Consider the following 19,156-nt stretch of genomic DNA (forward strand, 5'->3'; position numbering starts at 1 on the left):
TAGGTATCATTACTGAAATCGTTGTTCTTGGGTTTAGCATCCATCTGTAATTCCAGTCCCGATCTGGTCAATAGTTCATCTAATAGAGCCCAACATATGGAGATATTTCTATAGAACAAGTGATTATCAGTTACCTCAATAGGTCCCACTTGAAAGTCAATGGAGATTTGCTGCTCCTTAATTTCCTTCAGTGCCACCATAGCAATTCGAACATCATCTAAGTCTTTAATTGGGCGATTCAGTTTCTTACTGAATTCTTCAACAAGTGTAAAAATGTTTTCCATCTCACTTCTGTATTTTTTGTTACAGTGACGGCCAATGACAACCATCCAGGCCTTCGTCTCAGCGGTCAAGGTGAACTTCAAGTCAGCTGTAAAACCCACATGTCCACCGTTCAGTTTGAAAAACTTGAACCAGTATAAGGAGACCCAGTGTAACGGTTTACCAACAGTAAATACTTTGCAGCTGATAGCCCTCTAACACATGAAAAATCAAACTGGAAAAAAATTAGTTTTTCCCAATCATTATATATTCATTCATGTCATAAAGCTTATTTGCAACAATTCAAAACACATTCCAAAATGGAAAAAAAAAACAGTACCTACCAAAACTGTCAGAGATAAGCCTCAAATCTTTGTTATTGTTATTTATTAAAGAAAGGGTACATTTTAATTCCAAATATGACAGACTCATCCCTTGTCTGAATTAGCATTTATTTTCAAGGTTTAGCAGCAGAGTGTTCAAAATAGTCCAGAATAAATAATTATGCAGAAGGGAATTAAAAAGAAACCTACAAGTTGGTCTTAAACCTTGAGGCCAATAAAAGGAGAGTCACTCTTTAAGATAGCTAGAACTGGGCTTCCCTGGTGGCGCAGTGGTTGAGAGTCCGCCTGCCGATGCAGGGGACACGGGTTCGTGCCCCGGTCCCGGTCCGGGAAGATCCCACGTGCTGCGGAGTGGCTGGGCCCGTGAGCCATGGCCGCTGAGCCTGCGCGACCGGAGCCTGTTCTCCGCAACGGGAGAGGCCACAACAGTGAGAGGCCCATGTACCGAAAGACAAAAAAAAAAAAAAAAAAGATAGCTAGAACTCTCTGGAATACTAATCTAGGTAAAAAGACAGAGTAATACGTTGAATTTTTATGACTGTCTGAAAGAAAATGAACCAACCTGTGTACAGAGCAATGGCACCCGCACAGATATACTCAGGCTCAGTGTTAATTTCTTGCTCTAGTTTTTGGAAATAGAGAATCTGGGATTCAAATTCAGAAAGCAAGGGGTTTGTCATAATAAACGTCACAATGGTTTCTTCTTTCTCCTTTTGCCAAATGTGATTGTAGCGTTTGAAGCAGTCGGTGGATGTAATAACTTCCTAGAATACAAATAACATATTTGTGTAGAGAAGGAAGAATCAGAAACGGCATCATGATATAAGTGAACATTTGCCAGTTGCTGGTGGTTCCCATGGATTTATTAAAATGTTTAATTAGTGAACCGTGTGACTAGTTGAAAATGCCACAGGACTGGAACTGGATACAATAGTGTAAATAGTAACCTGGGACTAATACCAATGTAACTGGTACCATCCTAGCCAAAAAGAGAGGGGAACAGTTTCTCAGGAAAAAAAAAAAAGAGAGAGAGAGAGAGAGAGAGTCCATAAAAGCTCTTGTGGACCAGGCCCTATTGATTGGAGCTGGACCTTAGGTCAAAAAACACAGCTCAAATCATGCCACAGAGAGGGTGGTGCTATGGGGGAAAAAAATACTCTGAGGTCACTTTTTCCCATTGCACAAACTCCTCCAAGACTCTCATTGGTGAAATCTACTGGAAGTCTCCATGGAAACCCATTGACTTGTTCCCTAAGGTCAGAGCGTGGAGATTAGATCTAGAGGGACAAATAGAATATATCCAGCATCAAGCCCCATTGAAAGATTGCATGGAATCACACAAAATGTATAAATATATTAGATAAGGACTGACATCCATACAATATTAAATCTTCCCATGTGTTTCTAAATCTTCTCACCTCTTTTTCTTTAATTCCTTGTTAAGTTTTAGAGGACTCTTCATAAAGACCCTACAAACTTCTCATTATGTACGCTCCTAGTGTACATAGGAGCGTGATGTCTTCAGTGATGTTGTTATCGTAAAAAGGATCTTTTTTCCACTATCCTTATAACTGTATGGATGGCATATAAGTTTTTTTAAAAACTGGTTTTTTAACGAATGGTCTGCTTTGTTACAAAGTGTGCTTCTGTAAGATGAATTGGCTTTCTCGCAACTGGCAAATAAGGAATGATGTCAATATAACAGGAAGGTCACATTATCAAATGCTGTTTTTCCTAGCACTTCATTCTGTACCCACTAAAGCAGCAAACCAAAGAGGGGCACAATGCTTTTTGTCTCTTCTTTCTTCTGGGTTAATTTGTTCTCCACTTTGTTTTGAGAATGTTCTTTGCACAGTTAGACCTGATCTTTGTATATTTTATATTTGTCTCCACAACTCAGTATTTTCAACTGTTTCTTACACCTTGTTACAACTTCTACCAAGTTTCTTTCACCTTTTGATAGTGTGTAAAGTTCTATGCTGACTACAACGTTGTTAAACAGGTTAATATTTTACTATGATTGTTATTGTTTTTGGTATCACTCTGGTTACAGAATTTCCTAGGTTGTGTGTGTCTATCTCAACCTCTTTTTTCTCATAAGCCCTATTATATGTGCAACTTTGCAAAACCAGCTTTTCAGGAACATGTTTATTGCATTACAGCAGAAATGCCTATAGTTACCTTTCAACTGACTACTAACTTAACTCTGCTTGGGCCATATGTTTTTTTTTAGATTAGCGCTTTTGGATTTACTTGATAGATAATCATATCATCTCCAAATAATTAAAATTTTTCTCCTCATTTCTAATTTTTATACCTCTTGGTAGTCAACTTTTTCTATTGGCTTACATTATAATTTCAGAGTTACATCTGCATGAGAAAAAAAATTTCAACTGAGATAGAGAGAAAAGTGGCATTATTTGAAAGAATAGAGTATTACCAACAGCATTCTAAATGGTCTGATTATTTTAAGTAAATTTCACCAACCCAAACCAACCCAAGCAGTAGCTTTACTCTAGCTCCCCACGTGCAGCTAAAGATGCCCCTTGAAACCTCAGGATTAATGAGTGTTGACACTTCACACCCACTAAAATGCAGAAAGCTAAGCCTGCCCCCGCTTGTCCCAACTACACTTGATGCCCTGGCATGGGCTTAGATGTTGACATGCACACCCAGAATGCATTGCAACAGCATCTAGACATATTCACAAATGTATGATGGTTTGGAGAACTAATTACAGATTATCAAAGATCCCTGAATATGGGTAAAATTCCAGAATCCTGAGCTCTTTCAACACCCAAGAGTTTATAATATTAAGAACGTACCTGGGACTTCCCTGGTGGCGCAGTGTTTAAGAATCCACCTGCCAATGCAGGGGACACGGGTTCAAGCCCTGGTCTGGGAAGATCCCACATGCCACGGAGCAACTAGGCCCTTGTGCCGCAACTACTGAGCCTGAGCTCTAGAGCCCGTGAGCCACAACTACTGAAGTCTTCAAGCCACAACTACTGAGCCTGGGTGCCACAACTACTGAGCCTGCGCTCTAGAGCCCACGAGCCACAAGTACTGAGCCTGTGTGCCACAGCTACTGAAGCCCACAAGCCTAGGGCCCATGCTCCACAACAAGAGAAGCCACAGCAATGAGAAGCCCGCGCACCGCAACGAAGAGTAGCCCCCGCTCGCCACAACTAGAGAGAAAGCCTGTGCACAGCAACAAAGACCCAGTGCAGCCTGAATAAATAAATAAACAAGTAGATAGATAGATTTATTTAAAAAAAAAAAAGAACATACCCTAACTGAATAAGTTTTAGACTCTCATTTATTTTATCTGAGTCAATCTTTACTCAACTGGAACTCTTGAAAGCAGAGGTAACCTAAAGCCTAAAGGAAAAATTACTTGAACTACATAGGTAGGGCTGATCCACTTAAGTTATTTTAATTGCCATGGTTATTTTGATTGTTTGGTCCAGCTCATCTTTTCAAGCCAAGCAGTGTTATAAGTTGATGGCCAAACTATGGATGTGCTGAATGTAGGTCAGGTTTATATTCTGATCCAACCAGTTATTGTAAGAGAAAGGGGCTGGGGTCAGAGGATTTTCTGTGGTTGAGGAAGGGTCAGCCACCGAAAATTCAGAAGGGTCTATGGCTGTGGAGAGCCACATCTAGCACTATGACCAAGTGTGCATATAGTCTTCCAGAAACAATCTGGCCATCCTATCAATCTGGATAAAGTCCTTCAAGTTATTCTAAGTGCCAACCCTTTCTATTATCTTAAGGAAGACTGTACTAAGATCTGTACATTTCCTTCACATAATATAAAGGCAAATGCAACAACAGTGACACAGACATAAGTACCTTGTTGCCTGCAGTACATTTATTTCAACTACTCTGTCTTACCCTTAGATTTTCATAATAGTGGCTGCTTATTTTTAAAGAAAGTAATGGACTTTATTATTGATCTATTTTATTGTATTTTCCATGATTACTGAGACATTTGAAAGCATACTTGAATGTTTATTATCATCATAGAATACTCTACTTACCTTTATCGTTTAGTACAGAGCTTGATAAACTAAGCACTAGACAAATATTTGTTAAATTGAATTATGTGAACGCAGTCCCTAGGGCAAGATTAAATACAAGACCTTCAAGATATTAAGAAGGAAATCTGAAAATGCATAAATGCAAAAGCTTCCAGTTCCCTCAGGAATACATTAAAATTAAACTTAATATTTCCTCACATAGTTACAGCAAAGGCAGCTTTTCAAAACACTTCAAACAAGTGAAACTCATTCTATCAAAACTGAGTAATAGAAAAGATATATTTACTGAGTCACAACTGTTCCCTCAACAATGAGAAACATTTTTAAAGAGTCAGCAGGTCTTAGTGCCAATGTGAATATTTTCTTTTAAGTAGAAATGGACACCAGGATTTTGAGTCTTTTTAAACACAAAGATAGATTTGCCTGAACAGAAAAGGGAAAGTTGAGAGAAGAGCAGTTTGGAAGAAAAAATTAACCTGAATTTACATCCATGTCCAGTACAAGTACGTGCTGAAAATATTTTCAAAATTCTCAGTATTATCTTATTTCCATGATATACATACATGTATATACAATATATATAAATTTTCATCTATTTTATAAGATTTGCCCAACTACACAAACACAAAAACTGAGTGTAAACTTATTCTGTTTCAAATGATTCAAGTCAGTTCCAGCATCACTGACTCTTTGAAGGTGAACTGCAGCACCAGTCTGACCTGGGGTTTGAGACATCTTGAATTCTTTAACAGACTTATCTGTACTACATAAATACATAAAAAGTTTAAAGGCATTAAACAGAAGACAATATAAAACACAGAAATAATAATTGTCTTTCACCTTGCAATCTAGAATGAAAAATCTTGAGTTAAACAAACATTTGCTGAGCACGTACGAGATTCCATAAGCTGCTCACTGAAGGCAAAGTGGGTGAGACCCAGGCTACATGAAGGACAAGCTTAAATGTTCAACTTCAACCTTGCTGTAAAGCCAAAGACCCTGGCTGCAGATCCTCTTGGCATACCTTTTTGGTGGAGTTGATGATTGTGCTAAGCACAGAGACTAATTTTAGAATCTCTTTGTTGTCAGAAACATTTTTATAATAGTTCCTGTTTTGCACAGGAATGGGTAAGTTCACAGATGCTATCTCAAAGGTATCTAAAAGCAAAAAAAAAAAAGAGAGAGAGAGAGAAACATTTATATCAACAGTATATAGAACATGCTTTAAAAAGATGAGTGAATTTCTGTAATGGTAAAGTAAGGACCTCTGAAAAAATGTTCTTTATAAAAGTAATTGAAAACACTGGGCAAATTTGTCAATAATAATTTTTTCAGGACTCTGGACATTAACCAAAGCTTGCAACAATTCAAGGAATTGTTTATTCGAGAAATATTTTGAAATTTGGGTAACAACAGTGAGTTTTGTCATGTGTTAATTGGTTCTACGTACACTGCCCCTTGCTGGCTATGCAGCAGCCTCGAGAAACAGGAACTTTGCAATGACCGTGGCTGTGAAAACCACAGCCAGCAGCAGGTCACATTCACCAGAGGGCCCAGCCTGGGCTTAAGGCTCCTCAAGAAGCCCCATAGACATGTCCCTACTTGACTTGTCTGGAAACTCCCTGGGAGAGCCCCATTCAAAGAGGTTATCTTTATTTGACCTGACTCAGAACCCACTGACTGAGAAAATCCCTATCCCCAAGGCATTTGTCAAAAAACTATCAGAACAAAACAGAAGCAGACTCATAGATACAGAGAACAAACTAGTCCTTGCCAGAGGGAGGGGAAAGGAGGATGGGCAAAATGAATAAAGGGGATTAAGAAGTCCAGTTATAAAATAAATAAGTCACAGGATGTAGTGTACAATACAGGGAATATAGTCAATAATACTGTAATAACTTTGTATGGTGATAGATGGTAACTAGATTCATAGTGGTGATCATTTCATAATGTCTAAAAATACCAAGTCACTCTGTTGAACTACATAAGTCACTTACTTAAGAAGTAAGTCAACTATACTTCAATTTTAAAAAAAAATCTGTGACATTTAACTTCACAGCTGTCTGAGGCAATGATATCTGTTGGGGCAATGGAAAGGGTGGCCAAAAAAGTTAAAGATCTGGGGAATGAGATGTCCACAGAAGGCCTTACAGGGCCCTGACATATTCCTGGGGTTCTAGAAGGTCATGTGTATGTACAGAGCTGTGCACACGCCCAGGAAAGACCTAAAAATGTCCCAATCTTTCATGCTGCCTCATGAATTGAGGTCTTGCACAAATAGTAAATAAAGGCTAGAGCAGTGTTGAAAACTTTCTGAGCTTTCAGGGTGCTCCAGTGCACACACAAACTCCCTAGGCAAAGCATGGAAGTCTTACTGGTTCAAAGCATTAAAGGAAATCTCTGTGCAATCATAGTTAACTGCTAAACTAACCAAGCACAGACTATAGTCGTGCAGTCCACAGGGAAGACAAGTTTTACAGAATTGGTCCAGGAAAGTCAATATAAAACAGTAATAACAACAGGCCCTGGGAGAAAGAATCAGATTTGCCACATTATACTCTTTAACATATCAAGTTTTAAACAAAAATGAAAATTGTGAGACATGCAAAGATACAGGAAAGTCATGCCCACCCATAGGAACAAAAACAGCCAATAGAAATATACATGAGACAGCCCACTATTGGAATTACTAGACAAAAAGAAATTTTTATTGACGTACAGTTGATTGACAAGATTCTGTTAGATTCAGGTGTACAACATAGTGACTCAAATTTTTTATAGATTGTACTCCATTTAAAGTTATTATAAAATACTGGCTATACTCCCTGTGCTGTATATTTCCTTGTAGCTTATTTATTTACTTTTTTGTGTGTGTGTGGTACACGGGCCTCTCACTTTTGTGGCCTCTCCCGTTGCGGAGCACAGGCTGCGGACGTGCAGACTCAGCAGCCATGGCTCACGGGCCCAGCTGCTCCGCGGCATGTGGGATCTTCCCGGACCGGGGCACGAACCCACGTCCCCTGCATTGGCAGGCAGACTTTCAACCACTGCGCCACCAGGGAAGCCCTATTTACTTATGTTATACATAGTAGTTTGTATCTCTTAATCCCATACCCCCATCTTTTCCCTTCCCCGCTTCCCTCTCCCCACTGGTAACCTCAAGTTTGTTCTCTATATCTGTAAATCTGTTTCTGTTTTGCTATATTCTTTCCTCTGTTTTATTTTTTAGATTCCACATATAAGTGATAACACAGAGCATTTGTCTTTCTCTGTCTGACTTAATTCACTAAAATAATACCCTCCAGGTCCATCCATCTTGTTGCAAATGGCAAAATTTCATTCTTTTCTATGGCTGAGTAATAGCCCATTGTATATATGTATCACAGCTTCTTAATCCAATTTTCTGTTGATAGGCACTTGGATTGCTTCCTAGCTATTGTAAATCATGCTGCTATAAACACTGGGGTGTGTATATTTTTTGAATTACTGTTTTCATTTTTCCAGATATATACTCAGGAGTGGAAATGCTGAATCATATGGTAGTTCTATTTTTAGTTTTTTTGAGGAGCCTCCATACTGTTCTCCACAGTGGCTGTGCCAATTTACATTCCCACCAACAGTGCAAGTGGGTTTCCTTTTCTCCACATCTGTGCCAACATTTGTTATTTATGTTCTTTTTAATGATGGTCATTTCGATGGGTGTGAGGTGATATCTCATTGTGGTTTTAATTTGCATTTCTCTGATGAGTAGCGATGTTGAGCATCTTTTCATGTGCCTGCTGGCCATCTGTATGTCTTCTTTGGGGAAATGTCTACTCAGGTCTTCTGTCCATTTTTCAAACAGATTGTTTGTTTTTTGATATTGAGTTGTATGAGCTGTTTATATATAGTTTTGATATTAACCCCTTATTGGTCATATCATTTGCAAATATTTCCTCCCATTCAGTAGATTATCTTTTCATTTTGTTGATGGTTTCCTTTGCTGTGCAAAAGCTTTCTCACACCATGTACAAAAATAAACTCAAAATGGATTAAAGACCTACAAGTAAGACTGGAAACCATAAAACTAGAAGAAAACATAACCAGAACACTCTAACATAAATCATAGCAATATTTTTTTATTTGTCTCCTAATGCAAAGGAAACAAAAGCAAAAATTAACAAATGGGACCTAATTAAACTTAGAGAAAAATTTAAAATCAGCTATTAAAATATGTTCAAGGAACTACAGAAAACCCTATCTGAAGAATTAAAGTACGAGAAGTATGTCTCAAAAAATAGAGAATATCAATAATGACATAGAAATGTAGAAGAGAATCAAATACAAATTCTAAAGTTGAAAGAAACAATAAATGAAATGAATATTCACTTGCAAGGCTCAACAGATTTTAGCCTGTAGAAGAAAGGATCAGTGACCTTGAAGTTAAGTTTCTTAAAACCTAGAAAGCTAGGTTACTGTTTTGAGATATTTCTTCTTTTTTAGTATCAGTGTTTAAGACTATAAATTTCCCTCTAAGCACTGTTTTAACTGCATTTCATAAGTTTGGGCATTTTGTGTTTTCCTTTGCATTTATCCTAAAACTATTTCTTAATTCCCTTTGTGATTTCTTCTTTGACTCATTGGTTATTTAGGAGTGTATTGTTTAATTTTCACGTATTAGTGAATTTTCCAAATCTCCTATCACTGATTTTTAATTTCATTTCACTGTGGTTGGAGGAAATACTTTGTATTATTTCAGTTTTTTTAAATTCATTTCAATAGTCTCCAGATTGACTTACAGATTCAGCACATCCCAAAAATCACAAATCTTTTTTGTAGAAATTAACAAGCTGATGATTTCAAAATTCATACAGAAATAAAAGAGATCCAGAATATTCAAAAACAATCTTGAAAAAGAAGAAAAATGTTGGATGACTCACACTCCTGACTTCAAAACTTACTTCAAAGCTACAGTAATCAAGACAGTGGGGTTCTGGAATAAGGATAGACATAAGATCAATGGAATAAAATCCAGAGTGCAGAAATAAATGCTTAAATTTGCACTTGCGGTTAACTGATTTTCAACAAGGGTCTCAAGAAAATTCAATTGGGAAAAAATAGTCTTTGCAACAAATGGTGCTAGGACAACTGAATACCCACAGGCAAAAGAATGAATTTGGGCCCCTACTTCACTCACAATGCACCATAGACCTAAATATAAGAGCTAAAAATATAAAATGTTTAAAGAAAACATAGGAGTAAACCTTCATGACCTTAAGTTAAGCAATAGTTTCTTAAAAACACAATCAAAAGCACCAAAAGAAAAAGTAGCTAAACTGGACTGAATCAAAATTAAAACTTATATACTTCAAAAGATACCAACAAGAAAGTGAAAAAACAGGGCTTCCTTGGTGGCGCAGTGGTTGAGAGTCCACCTGCCGATGCAGGGGACACAGGTTCATGCCTCGGTCCAGGAAGATCCCACATGCTGTGGCGCAGCTAGGCCCGTGAGCCATGGCCGCTGAGCCTGCGCGTCCAGAGCCTGTGCTCCGCAACGGGAGAGGCCGCAACAGCGAGAGGCCCGCGTACCGCAAAAAAGAAAAAAAAAAAGGAAGGTGAAAAAACAACCCACAGAATGTAAGAAAATATTTCAAATTACATATCTGGTAAGGGATTTGTATTCAGAACATATAAACAACTCAACAATAAAAAGACAAACAATCCAACTTTTTAAAACATGGGCAAAGAATAGACATTTCTCCAAACAAGATATATGAATGGGGAAAAAAAAAAGAAAAGCCACACATATAGACATGAAAAGATGTGCAATATCATTGGTCTTTATGGAAATGCAAATCAAAACTGCAAGGAGATACCACTTCACACCCACTAGAATGGCTATAATCAAAAGGCAGACAACAACAACTGTTGGTGAGGATACAGGAAAAAAAAAAGAGAGAGAGAGACCTTTATGTATTGCTGGTAGGAAGGTAAAATGGTCTAATTGCTTTGGAACACAGTTTGGCATTTCCTCAAAATGTTAAGCATAAGTTGCCATATGATTCAGGGCATGACTATCATACCCAAGAGAAACGAAAATATATGTCCACGCAAAAACTTTACACAAATGTTCATAGCATTATCTATTCTTAACAGTCCTAAAGTGGAAACAACCCAAATGTTCATCAACTGATGAGTGGATAAAATGTAGTATATCCATACAATGGACTATTATTCAGCAATAAAAAGAAATGATACATAAAAAGAAATGAAGAAATGATATATGCTACAACATAGTTAGAACTTGAAAGTTAGTTACAAAAGACCACATGTAGCATGATTCCATTTATATGAAACATTCAGAATAGGCAAGTCCATAAAGACAGAAAGTAGATTAATGGATGCCAGGGGCTGGGGGAAGGGAATGAGACACGACTGCTAACAGGTACAGGGTTTCTTTTGGAGGTGATGAAAATGTTCTAAAATTAGATAGTGGTGATGGTTGTACAACTCTGAATATACTAAAAACCACTGAATTGTACACTTTAAAAGGGTGAATTTTATGTTATGTAAATTATATCTCAAAGCTCTTATTTTTAAAAAGTGCAGCTTATGGGCTTCCCTGGTGGTGCAGTGGTTGAGAGTCTGCCTGCCAATGCAGGGGACATGGGTTCGAGCCCTGGTCTGGGAAGATCCCACATGCCGCGGAGCAACTGGGCCCGTGAGCCACAACTACTGAGCCTGCGCAATTGGAGCCTGTGCTCCGCAACAAGAGAGGCCACGATAGTGAGAGGCCAGCGCACTGCAATGAAGAGTGGCCCCTGCTCACCGCAACTACAGAAAGCCCTCACACAGAAACGAAGACCCAACACAGCAAAGATAAATAAATAAATTAATTAATTTAAAAAAAAAAAAAGTGCAGCTTATTTCTTTTTTTAACTCTTTTATCATGACAAAAATATATGTATAGTTTTTCATTAAGCATTTTTCCTCTCGATTTAAGATATAATTCATGATTGAACATATTTCGAGTTTAGAAAATTCTAAGTTTTAAGCTATTCTAGGAAGTTAAGCAATGTTTCCAAATAATATCAAAATTGAAATTAACACACTTATATAGATTTTTAGCTTAAATAAATAATATTGTAAGTTGTGGATAAGGTTGTTTTGAGCTGTCTTTAGCCTCCTCAGTAACAGACTATTTTAAAGAGGAACTTGTTTTAGTTTCTTCCTTGTGGTTAGTTCTCAGGGGATATGAGCACTAATTGAAAATTACACACGCCCTGTTTGCAGGGTTGCTTTAAAAGAAGTTTGTAGGACTAAACTACATTTATCATATATCATTAGCAACTTGGATGTCATATGCTACCTAATATTACAGAATATAAATGAAAACCATAAGATCTACAGCAAAAATCACAGCATGTTAGCAAAACAGGACATATGATGGCTCAAAATACAAAATTTCTCTTAAACGTCAGGAAATGTTCATTGTGATGATGACAAGTTTCTCTTTAAACTGTGAAACTAAAATCCTACTTGTCCCCTAGTATGTCTTGTGAGATACCCATTTAAAATACAATATTCATGATGGTGATATTAAAAAACATGGATCTTTATATTTTATAAACTAGAAATTGGCTCATAGATTAATATTCCGATCTAATCTGATTTGAGAAGTGCATGGAGGGAAAATACCTTTTAGCTCAATATATTTTGATTTAGAATGACTAGTTAGAAAGAACTAAAAGAACATTTACCCTGAGGTTCGTTTTCTCCCATTTCAACATCAGAATCACTGTCTTCGTTACTCGGCAAAGCAGCCATTTTTCTTTCGTGCATCTTTTTCTACAGTGGAAAAGGACATATTTTAGTCATATGACCTTGAAACATAATAAACCATGCCACCAATCATATGATTCATTTCAATCATATGAAATGATTTCCTCATCCCACACCCACCTTGGACAATAGCTCACTGCTCCACTGTCTAACGCCCTTGGTGACAGTGACGATGCACTCCACAGCTTTGTTCAGTGTCTGCTGTATGTCTTCTAGGGCTGGGGCCATGGTGATGTTGGGAATGGCCAGAGTGATGCTTGCCCGGAAAATGGGCAGACCGTTCTGCTTCATTTTAGAGGTACTGTTACTGTCTGAGTTAACACAAAACAGGGAGGATTTAATCTTTTTAATTTAAAATTTATTAACTTATTTAATAAATTTTTAATTTATTTCATTTTTAACCAGAAAAATTAAAGCACCTAGAACAATACATAATAGGTATATCATTGGACAATACTGTATTTGTTGAATGAATGAATGAATGAATGAATAAAAACTAATGGAGGATCTAGTTTTGCTCAATGTAACAGAGCAGTTCGGGTGGAACCCAAGCCATTTTCTGCTGATTACAATCTATGGGTACACTCTCCATAAAGGAAACCCACTGCCTGGAGTCAGATTTAATTATATAAACTCTTGCCTAAAATATTGAAGATGATACTGTCCAAATAACAGGATTCAACAAACTAAATGTAGAATAAGTAAGCAAGGAATGAAGAACAAGAATAACTATTGGGGCTTCCCTGGTGGCACAGTGGTTGAGAATCCACCTGCCGATGCAGGGGACACGGGTTCGTGCCCCAGTCTGGGAAGATCCCACATGCCGCGGAGCGTCTGGGCCCGTGAGCCATGGCTGCAGAGCCTGTGCTCCACAACGGGAGAGGCCACAACAGTGAGAAGGCCACGTACCACAAAAAAAAAAAAAAAAAAAAAAAGAATAACTATCGGAACAAGCCAAAGTCAGAATAAATAGCCAGCTTGGAATTTCAAATAAAACATATGTCTTTCCTACCACCGTGAGTATATCCACACTGGGCGCGGTTTAAGAGTGGAGAAGAAATAAATGTAATTTACCATTTATACTATACCCAAGGGGCTTTTAAAGTTGGATATAGGTATAGGTGTCTAAATATGGATGTGTGTGTGCGTGTAACTCTGTATATACAGTTGGAAATACCTGTAACATATAAAGTTGGGGAAGATGTGACAATATTCAGCATATCAACAGTTGATAAGTTCTAGTATTATCCCCATGTCAAAGAAAAGAACTATCCTCCACTCTGAAGTAAAACAAAACATAATAAGCCATGCCACCAATCAAAAAATTATTTTGTTTCCACTTTTATTCATCCACTTTTAACTAAATATTAGAGATGCTTTCCCTTAAATGCCAATATGCAAAATAAATGAAAAGATTTTGTTATCCTATTATTTTTTCAATTTTAGTTAATTACTGTTACTTTATTTTTTATATATTTTTAATTTAAAATTTAATTTCAGAATGTCTCTAAATTTGATGGATTTTTGTGGCCCCTGTGGGAAATGCAACACCTATTCCTGAATGGTGCCGAGGAGAGATGGTTGTACTGAGAATGAAGAAATCAGTTGGAAAGTATTAAATTGACACGAAAATAGTAAAAACAATTTCTTCTTTGGAGATCATGGCATTAATAAGATCTTTCTCTCTTTATAAGACTGCCTAATAATCTACTAATTTTTTTTTTTTTTTTTTTTTTGCTCTACGCGGGCCTCTCACTGCTGTGGCCTCTCCCGTCGCGGAGCACAGGCTCCGGACACACAGGCTCCGCGGCCATGGCTCGCGGGCCCAGCCGCTCCGCGGCATGTGGGATCTTCCAGGATCGGGGCACGAACCCGCGTCCCCTGCATCGGCAGGCGGACTCTCAACCACTGCGCCACCAGGGAAGCCCATAATCTACTAATTTAACAATGAAATTATCTTTCTGGATATCTTCTTTTTAAAGTATGTATTTTTTTTCTTTCACTAATTAAAATAATTCATTTCACACGTTTTTACCTTATTACAAAAAGATTAGACGTGATGCTGATTATGATGTTATTAACGAGAGCTAAGTGACATTAAGCAAATTACTTAACCTCCCTGGACTCAGTCTTAAATGAGAGGAATGATAGTGTCTACTTCATAGAATTGTTGGGATAATCCAAGTTCATAATATTTAAACTTACAAGGAGGCACTCAAGAAATGGTGGGTTTTTTTATTATTTAAATCTAACAGGAACACACACACACAACCAGCGACCAGGCTTGGCCAGCCAGGAGGCAAATGGTGTGGGATCCTTACCCCGGAAGCTGGTCGTGTGGGAGGAATGAATGCGCTTGTGAACGGCCTCTAGCGCGTTCCTTGTAGCTTTCAGCAGAGCACCCAGGTTCTGGTGATTGAAGTGAGAAAGCAACTGGCGGGCTCCTTCCTGTAACACCTCGGTCTCTTTCTTCTTTCTGGCAACTGTCGTCAAAGGCAGGAGGCCCGTCCCAGCATTAAGAGAAGATGTCAAGGTGTCGGAATGTCCTTCTTTTCTTTTTGCTGTTACACAATGAGAGAAATTGAAAGAGATGGGGACGGGGAGAGAGAGAAGGAGAGAGACAGGCAGAAAACCATCTATTGCAGTTAAAGAGAAGAAAATTAAGATAAATTACACGCAAGTTGAATAACACTCAAAGGTCACACTTCTTGGGCTTCCCTGGTGGCACGGTGTTGAGAGTCCGCCTGCCGATGCAGGGGACACGGGTTCGTGCCCCGGTCCGGGAAGATCCCACATGCCGCAGAGCGGCTGGGCCCGTGAGCCACGGCCGCTGAGCCTGCGCGTCCGGAGCCTGTGCTCCGCAACGGGAGAGGCCACAACAGTGAGAGGCCCGTGTACCGCAAAAAAAAAAAAAAAAAAAAAAAAAAAGGTCACACTTCTTACGAAATGAGGCCATTAAAGGATAGGGAGAGGAAATCGGGGCGCCAGGCAGTCTGAGAAGGCCTCTCCTCCTCGACGTGTGGACACAGGAGAGGCAGGAGCTGTGGTCACAAAAGAACGACAGGGCCTGGGTGCCTGGGTGCTGGTTCTCTGGGTTCTCTCTTCCACCAATAACCATAAACCCTTGGGGAAGAGCGACCCTCCTCAGCCTCTCAGTGTCCTCGTCTGTCCTGCAAACCCTTTGCCCTGGTGTAGACGTACCGCAGTGGGGATTCCAATCCATAAATCTTCCTACTCTACTGATAGTGAAAAAACACACATTTAGACCTACATGCAAAGAGAGCTAACAAGGGCCGAGGCAAAGTACATGCTTGTAGAGTTGAACAAAAAGTAATGGGAATGAATGACATGGCATCATTAAAATGTGCTCTGAATCATAATTTCAGATTTATAAATGTCCTTGTAAAATTGGGAGGGTCTTTTTAGAGTGTGAAATTCATTGCCAGGTAGAAAATTAAATTTTAGTTTTCAGTAAGGTCCTAGAAAAACAAGACCCTTCCATTACCCCCATCTTACCCGAAATTTCATTTTTTGAATCAGTACTATTCATATTGGATACTTTCTCTATGTCTTCCTTAGAGGAAACTTCCACATCCAGCAACATATTTATTAGCTCATTGACTGCTTCCTCCACTAATGAGCTTTTAAAGTGTAGTATCTGAGCGCCATTTACACAAAGGTCCTATAAAAAAAAAATTAGCACCGTGTCATATTTGTTTAACCAGCTCTTGAGGGCACATAGGTTCAGCCTCCAGATGAGATCTTGGTCCCCAACGATGCTTGGCCATGCCTCTCACACTAACCCGGGCCAGGCATACTGTAAAGGAATGTGTTAAAGACCAGAGAACCAACTGGAGCATAGATGGACCAAAATTACGCTTACTTCTCCAGCAATGGAGGAAATAACTCCGAAAGTCATGAACTGCCTCTCTTCCCATGAAGTTTCCTTCATTTCACATAAATCTGCTCTAGCCAGCCTTCCTTCTCTCTTCACCTCTGCCAACAGTCCATCATCAACCCCTAATTAATTTCAGATATTCCCCTGCCTCCAACTGGATTATGCATTTCTCAAGAATGAGATTTAACAAACATAAACAAATATACTAGAGCACTTTAATCAAGACAGACAGACAGATAGAGAGATAGTCAGTGATTTACCACCTAGTTGGAAAACAAGCCCGTAAAGCAATAGACTATGAGTAGGTCATAGTCTCCAGCTCCATCCCAAGTTCCACCATGATTCATCACAAGATTCTCTCTAATGTGCTCATGCACCCTCCACTCCAAGCATTAGCTTCATGGTTCATTCATCCATGAACCATGGATATTACCCATGACATTCTCATCCATTCCACTGCTGTAGGGCATATGGCATTTTGATATCATTAAAACAGGAAGATTCTGATGTGTTCTGAAACTATTAAACTTTTTTATCATAAAATAAAGTATAAAATAACTCCCAGCTCAGAACTTCACTTAACTAATAATCACCATCCTTAGCCTACAGACAGTTATGAAAAAGATGCAGGTCAGAGGTTGGGTAAGGGAGGGAATAGAGTTAGCACCATCCAGCAACAAGTACAGTAACAAGTATAGACTCTGGCACCAAACTACCTGGGTTCAAATCCTAGCTCTGTGTGATTCTGGAAAATCTTGGGCCTTGATTCCCACATCTGTAAAATGCTGATTATGGTCGAACCTACCTCAAATTGTTGTGAGAATTCCAAAAGGCAATGTATGTAAAATGATAAGAACAGTGCCTGCCCCAAAGTAAGTACCCAAGAAGTGCTTGTTATTATTATTGATCAGCAAATCACATACAAACACAGGAGGACATTTGTTTGCGAAGCTTGCTTATCTCGTTCCATATAAACAATGAACTAACTCCCTGTTCTCTGAGATATTGCTAACATTTTTTAAAGTCTTCATCTTAAATCCTCCGACTCTACACACCCTCCCCTAAGGACATGATTTCCCACATCGATCATTCCTTTGCCAACAGACTTGACTCCATCACCTGTTTCCACAGCCCTACCCAGGAGAAGCCCAACCCAAATGAACCAGGGCGTCTACCCTCTCCACTTGCACACAGAGGTCATGGCAAGGCAGGTGTTGGTCCTGGAAATTCATGGTCCCCAAACTCAGGCAGGCCCCTAATGCTAACTAAGGATCATTCTACATGACTCCAGTCATGTTTATCTACCAGGCCCCATAACTGCTGTGTCCTCAAATTCTTGCGTCCTCAAATCCTTACACCATCCTTCCTCATCGTCCTCAGATCATAACCTTGATTTCTATAGCACAAAGCAAATGGAGGCCACAACATGGCCCTGACCCCATGCCCTTATCCAGAAGACAAATCAGCCTCCATCATTAACCCCTTTTCCTCCTTTGTCAGTGAATGCAATGTTTATTCTTCTAGTTAAGAATACATAGGGACTTCCCTGGTGGTGCAGTGGTTAAGAATCCGCCTGCCAATGCAGGGGACACAGATTCAAGCCCTAGTCCAGGAAGATCCCACATGCCGCGGAGCAACTAAGCCTGTGCGACACAACTACTGAGCCTGAGCTCTAGAGCCCGCAAGCCACAACTACTGAGCCCACGCACCTAGAGCCCATGCTCCACAAGAGAAGCTACTGTAATGAGAAGCCCACACACTGCAAAGAAGAGTAGCTCCCACTAGCCCTAACTAGAGAAAGCCCACGCACAGCAATGAAGACCCAACGCAGCCAAAAATAAATAAATTAATTAATTATTTTTACAAAAGAATACATAACCACACCATCTGAGTTCTAAGTCACACTCTGCTGCTTCACCAGAGACTATGCTTACCAACCATTCCCTTTTTCCTTCTCTACTTGATATTCCCCCTCAGCATATGAACATACTCAATGAACTTCAACTCAACATCTTTCTACCATAAGAAGCTTCTGCCTCAGGGCCTTTTCACTTGCTGTTCCCTCTGTCTGGAATGTTTTCCCCCAAAGATATTCACATGGCTTGCTCCCTCACTTCCTATGTTCAGATGTAATCACATAAGTCATCCCTGACCATCAACATAAAATCACAACTCTCTGTCAGGTACTCCTTTCCTCCACTATCCTCTTAATTTTTGTCCATTGAACTTATCATCACCTGGCATGTTGTTTGTTTACTGGCTTTTTTTGTTTGCTTGTTTTTCTATATCTTCCACTTGAAAGTGGGCATCACAATGGCAAGGATTGCATTAGTTTTGTTCACTGTTTTATTCCCAAATAGTGGTTCGCATAGGAGCTCCACAAAAATTGTTGAAGGAATAAATGAATTATAAGAAGTAAACATATTCAAGAGAAAGCATTCTTTTATATTGGTAATCATTGGCTTTGGTAATCAAAATGCAAATTAAAATTTGAGAAATAATGGATTAAAGAAAGTTAACTAGACACTCCCAGGAGCCCTTCTGAAGGTCTTTATTCTAATACATTAATGTAAAAAGAATCTGAATGGGGAAAGGAATGTAGAGTCTTTACCCCAAGCAGATTGAACACAGACCCCGCCTTTTCCAGCTTTCCCAGCAATGGCTCCAGAACCGTGTGCCACAGAACACCAGTTTGGGAAATGCTGTCCTACAGAAATGTTTAAAGAAGAAATTCTACCCAGAAACTGTTTAAAACAATTATTTTATTAATTAACCCTAGCTTATTAGAA

General features: G+C 39.0%; 1 protein-coding gene across 1 annotated transcript in view; it reads right to left on the reverse strand.

Annotated features, from left to right (window-relative positions):
- The window catches only part of DNAH5 (dynein axonemal heavy chain 5), a 276,356-nt gene that overhangs the window by 162,672 nt on the left and 94,528 nt on the right, over nucleotides 1–19,156 (reverse strand). The window contains exons 18-24 of the mRNA XM_060092732.1: nucleotides 15,986–16,151; nucleotides 14,791–15,030; nucleotides 12,590–12,780; nucleotides 12,388–12,475; nucleotides 5,673–5,806; nucleotides 1,168–1,369; nucleotides 135–370 (exon numbers count right to left, since the gene is read on the reverse strand). Of these exons, the coding sequence (XP_059948715.1) occupies nucleotides 135–370; nucleotides 1,168–1,369; nucleotides 5,673–5,806; nucleotides 12,388–12,475; nucleotides 12,590–12,780; nucleotides 14,791–15,030; nucleotides 15,986–16,151 (1,257 nt within the window). The remainder of the gene's footprint in view (nucleotides 1–134; nucleotides 371–1,167; nucleotides 1,370–5,672; nucleotides 5,807–12,387; nucleotides 12,476–12,589; nucleotides 12,781–14,790; nucleotides 15,031–15,985; nucleotides 16,152–19,156) is intronic.

This window comes from Mesoplodon densirostris, chromosome 3, assembly GCF_025265405.1.
Source record: "Mesoplodon densirostris isolate mMesDen1 chromosome 3, mMesDen1 primary haplotype, whole genome shotgun sequence".
NCBI classification, from domain to species: domain Eukaryota; kingdom Metazoa; phylum Chordata; class Mammalia; order Artiodactyla; family Ziphiidae; genus Mesoplodon; species Mesoplodon densirostris.